General features: G+C 29.1%; 1 protein-coding gene across 1 annotated transcript in view; it reads right to left on the bottom strand.

Annotated features, from left to right (window-relative positions):
• The window catches only part of Phum_PHUM582350 (Ultrabithorax, putative), a gene marked incomplete at both ends in the record, with an annotated part of 17,903 nt that extends 14,235 nt beyond the window's left edge, over positions 1-3,668 (bottom strand). Inside the window, one exon of the mRNA XM_002432353.1 lies at positions 3,173-3,668. Within this exon, the coding sequence (XP_002432398.1) occupies positions 3,173-3,668 (496 nt within the window). The remainder of the gene's footprint in view (positions 1-3,172) is intronic.
• Positions 3,669-5,277: the final 1,609 nt, after the last annotated feature.

Genomic DNA, 5,277 nt, shown 5'->3' with positions numbered 1-5,277 from the left:
GGGAGGGAGGTTGAGGTTAGAAAAAAAAAGCAGAAGACGAGAGTAAAAAAAAAAAAAGAAGCAGAAGACACGAAAAAAAAAAAAATAAAAATAAATAAATAAAAATTATAAGGTTCACCGGTAATTCATTATTTATTATTTCTTGTCAATTTTATTTGTTAATAATTTTTATCTATCTATTTATCTATCTATCCATCTATCTATCTATTCGTTTTATTTTTTTTATTTTTTATCTCTTTTCCATTCTTTCTTTCTTTCATTCTTTCATCTTTTTTTTATCTCCTTGTTAAAGACTATAATTGAGTTTTTCTCTCTTTCTCTTTTCTTTTTCCCCCCTTCAAAAAAAAAAAAATAAATAAATAACTTTAATAGGTTTTTTTTTTTTCAGTCGTCGCGTAACCTTTTTTTTTTTTTTTTCATTTTCCTTTTTCATTTATTATTATTATCATTATTATCATCATCATTATTATTATTATTTATTTTATTTTCGGCAGGTACGTGTCAAATTTTGATAGACGTGAAAATAATTGATTGAAAAATAATAAATAAAATGAAATATAAAAATAAAATAAAATAAATAAATAAATAAAATAATAAATGAGTAGACTAGCGAGACAGAGAGACAGAGAGAGAGAGAGGGGGGGAAGAGGGGAAGAGAGTGAGAGAGAAAGAGAGAGAGAGAGAGAGAGATTGAACAATAATTTAAAAAAAAAAGGTTAAGACCTTATTTTGTTAAATCAAAGCCTCCGGATAAAATGATCGTGATCACGAAATCTCAGTTAAAGAGAGAAAAAAAACTCAATGAATAACTTATTTATTTATTTTCAAATCCGATCGTTATTAATATTGATTATTATTATTATTATTATTATTATTATTATTATTATTATTATTACTAATTTTATTTATTATTATTATTATTATTTTTTCTATTTAAAGTATTAATAATAGTAAACATAATTATTTACTTATTTATTTATTTATTTATTTTTTAATTAAGTTTTTTAAATGATGGGTGAGAGGTGGGGGGAGGAGGGGGAAATACTCATCATCATCATCATTATTATTTTTATGTTTTTATGTTTTTTTTTTTGTCGTTAACGTTCTCATTAAACGGAAGGGGAATTTTTTTTTTTTTGTTGGCAAAAAAAACGTCGCGACAAATCGGTTATCAAATTCTTATTATCATCATTTTGTCGTAAAAAAAAAAAAATTTTCTTTTAAATGGGCCAAGTTTAATAACCTTTTCGACCGTTTATTATTATTATTATTATTATTATTATTATTATTATTATTATTATTATTATTATTATTATTATTTTGGCGTCGTTTGTTGTTGTTGTTGTTGTTGTTTTGCGTTCGTTCTTATTATTATTATTTTCAAATAATCGATTCGTTAACAATAAAACGAAAAAAAATTTTTATTATTGTTTTTGTTTTGTTGTTGTTGTTGATGTTACTCTCTATGATTTTATCTCTATGGTTTTATCTCTATGGTTTTTTTTTTTTATTCGACGCGCGTTTTGAGAAAAAGGTTTAATTTTTTCTATTTTTAAATAAAAATAAAAAAATGGGAAATAAAATAATAAAAGGTGTAAAAAAGGTTGTTGTTGTTGTTGTTTTTATTGAAAAGTAAAAATTTATATAAAAAAAAAAAGAAAAAACTTAACAAATCAAGATGAAAAGGGATGATGAAAAAGGGATGAAAATTTTAATTATTCGAATCGTAAAAAAAAAAAAAATTTTTTTTTCTTTTTTATATCATTATTATTATTATTATCATCATCGCGTCAGTCGTTACTTTTTTTTTTGTACCGGACTTGAAAATAATAATAATAAAAAAAAAGGGAAAAAAAATCGACCGGTAGTTTATATTATTATTATTATTTTTGTTGTTTTTTACTCTCCATAAAAAAAAAAAAAAAGAAAAAAAAATTCGAAATGATGAAGAAGTTGGCGCCGAGAGGAGCTCCTCTCTCTCTCTCTCTCTCTCTCTCTCACACACACACCCGTCCGTCCGTCCGGCATCCTGTACATCGCGATCTACCCCCCCACCACCATCACCACCACCGCCACCGTCGCCCCCCGTCACGGCCACGTCCATCCCGTTTTTTTTTTTTTTTTTTTTTTTACAATTCGGCGTAAAACTATTTTTCGTTTGACCATTGTTTATTATCATTATTATCATTATTATCATTATTATTATTATTATTATTATTATTATTATTATTATTATTATTATTATTATTATTATTATTATTATTAAATTGCCTTCCACAAGTTGTAAAATGTCCACTTTGAAAAATTTTCATCGTTTTATTATATCCCACCATTTAATTGCACCCGAGTATAGTCATTTTATTTTGAGTTAACAATCCTTTTTCGGGATCTTCTTTGATTAACAAAAAAAAAAAAAAAAAAAAAAAAAAAAAATGTATTCTGCTTGTTTTTTTCTCTCTCTCTCTCTCTCTCTCTTTCCACGTTTCTTTTTTTTTTTTTTCTTCTGCCCCGTACTCCCGCATTTATTTGGAACGTTTTTTTTTTCGTTTTTTCCCCCCCCCGTTTGTTTTCCTACCCGCGAATTCGAGTTTTTTTTTTTTTTTTTTTTATTTTTCTTTCCCGACCGCGGAGGAAATGACAAAAAAAAAAAGGAGGAGGAAAATAAAAATAATAAATTTTTTTCCCCTTAAAAAAAAAAAAAAAAAAAAAGGTTCTAAAAAGATCGGGGAAAGATCACATTTCATGTAAATAATTTACCAAATTTTATAAAGGGAAAAAAAAAAAAAAAAAAAACCGAACCGGGAAAAATTTAAATTTTTTTTTTTTTTTAACGACTTTTAATTGAAAGTTGTCGTCGTCGTTGATGTCGTTGTCGTCGATAAAAAACCGCCATGTTTAATTATTATTATTATTTAAATTTTGAATTTATGTCGTTTCGTTTGTTTGTTTGTTTGTTTGTAATGAAAATATACGACTACCGTTTGTTTGTGTTGTGTGATAAAATAAAATAAAATAATGTAAAAAAAAAAAAAAAAAAAATTACAATTTAAATGTTGGCATTTAGTGGTTGGAAACCGGAAGTCGTAAAAAAAAAAAAAGAAAAAAAAATTGTTTGTTCGTTTGTTTGTTTGGAAAAAAAATTTTTTTTGTGAAAATGATTTTGTTAACTTACCTAAATTAGCAGTCATGGCTTCTAAATCTTTCGGTTTCCTTTTTCTCGGCCTTCCTTTTTGTCTCGGAGTCGTAGGAGTCGGAGCACCATTGAAAAAATTAATTTTATGGGATCCTCCTCCAATCACGTTATCCGAATCGGGTGGTGATGGACCAGGTGGTGGGAGAGGAATCGGAGGTGACGAATTGTTGTCGTTGTGGGAATGAGAAAATTCGGGTGATGGAAAAGAGGAAGTTGAAAAATGTGAGAATAAATTTTGCGAAGATGCTGATGATGATGATTCCGTAATTTCGGATGATTGATCTCCGAGATCGTAGTGAGTGCGACAGTAAATGGCACCGTCACGAAGTCCGAAATGGTCACCTTTTGTGAGTGTCGAATTGCACACGGTACAAGTGAAACAGTGAACGTGAAAAACGAAATCTCTCGCTCTCATAACGAGTTCCGATGATGATATGGCGGCTTGACATCGAGCGCATCTCTTCATCACAAACATTCTAAAAGGAAAAAAGGGAAAAAAAATTATTATTACGTGTATATGTATCGTATTTCACTTGCGTGCAAGTGTGCGTGTGCGTGCGTGTGTGTGCGTGTGCGTTCTACCAAAAAAAAAAAAAAAAAAAGTTTCCATGGTTGAATTCATGGACAACGATGTAAAATCTCGATTTCCGGTTCGATTTTTAAACGTTTTGAGGTGGCGGTGGCGGCGGCGGCGCTAATAACGATCAAAAGAAGAAGAAAACAATGTCATGAGAATTCGTATACGCACATTCACACGCACACGCGCACGCACGCACCCATAAAAAATGAAAGAAGAAGAAGAAAAAAATTTCAAGTGAGGGGTTGTGATTTTACACGCCATTTTCTTTTTTTTTTATTCTCTTTGTCGTTGTTATTATTATTATTATCATCATCGTTATTTCCACGCGTTTTAAAGCAATCATGTCGTGGTTTTAAAAAAAAAAAAAAAAAAAAAAAAATGTTATTATAAAATCTTAACCGCCCTCATCTCTCATAATCTCTCTCTCTCTCTCTTCTTTTACTTATTTTTACTTCCCTTTCATCCTCCGCTCCCGTTACCGACCTCCCTCCCTCTCCCCCTTTGGAGAATACCTTTCCGGTTATTTTATTACATTTATTTATTTACGTTTTTCCCTTTCCGCCATTTTTTTTATTTAATTCTTTTGTCGTTTCGTTCCCCGAAAAAAAAAAAAAAAAACATTTTTGGGTTTATTATTTATCAATACAATTTTCTCGCCCTTAAATTTTGTATTTTTCGGTTCATAAACCTTTCCACTCGTATATTCCACGAGGTTTGAAATCATTCATATTCACTTGCGAAAGGGGGGATTATGTAACCAATACGACAATAAAGACCGAAATCGACGGGGGGTTTTAAATGCGGGACAAAAGGTAGCAGTAGCCAAAAAAAGGAAAAAAGGAAAAAAAAAAAAAAAAAGGTGAGAGAATGAGTTATTCGTGTGTGAATGCGAAAAAATCTATTCAACAAAAAAAAAAAAAAAAAAAAAAAACATATGTATTATAAGAGGGAGATGTAGAGGAAGGGATGTGGGGAAAAGGGTAAGGGGGGATGCTGTTGCGGTTTTATAAACGTAATGACGGTTCCTGTAGGATAAACGTGGGTAATATACGTCAAATGAAAAATTTACATTTTTTTTTTTTTTTTTTTTTCTTTCTTATTTCTTACTTCCCTCCTCCCTTATTATTATTATTATTATTATTATCATCATCATCATCATAGTCGTCATCGTAGAATCATGGACTCGTGCTGAGTAATTGTAAACGAAAACTTTACAAATTCCTTTGTAATGGTAAAAGGAAAAAAAAAAAATAAAATAAAATAAAATAAAATAAAAGGGAAAACAAGACAGGTTGTATGTAAGTAACATTTTTCGTCCGTCTCCGAGTTTTTTTTTTTTTTTTTCCCCTCCTCCCGTTTGTTAGTTACAACAACCACTCGACAACAAAAACAACAACAAACACAACAAAGGAAAAAATAAAATAAAATAGAATAAAATGAAACGAAACGAAATGAAAGAAAAAAAAATTTTTTTTCTTTACGTGAAATTTTTTTTCTTTTTTTT

The sequence above is a fragment of the Pediculus humanus genome, genomic scaffold, assembly GCF_000006295.1.
Source record: "Pediculus humanus corporis 1103172108309 genomic scaffold, whole genome shotgun sequence".
NCBI lineage: Eukaryota > Metazoa > Arthropoda > Insecta > Psocodea > Pediculidae > Pediculus > Pediculus humanus.
Note: the sequence above shows the minus strand (reverse complement) of the source record. Positions and strands in the feature narration are given on the sequence as shown.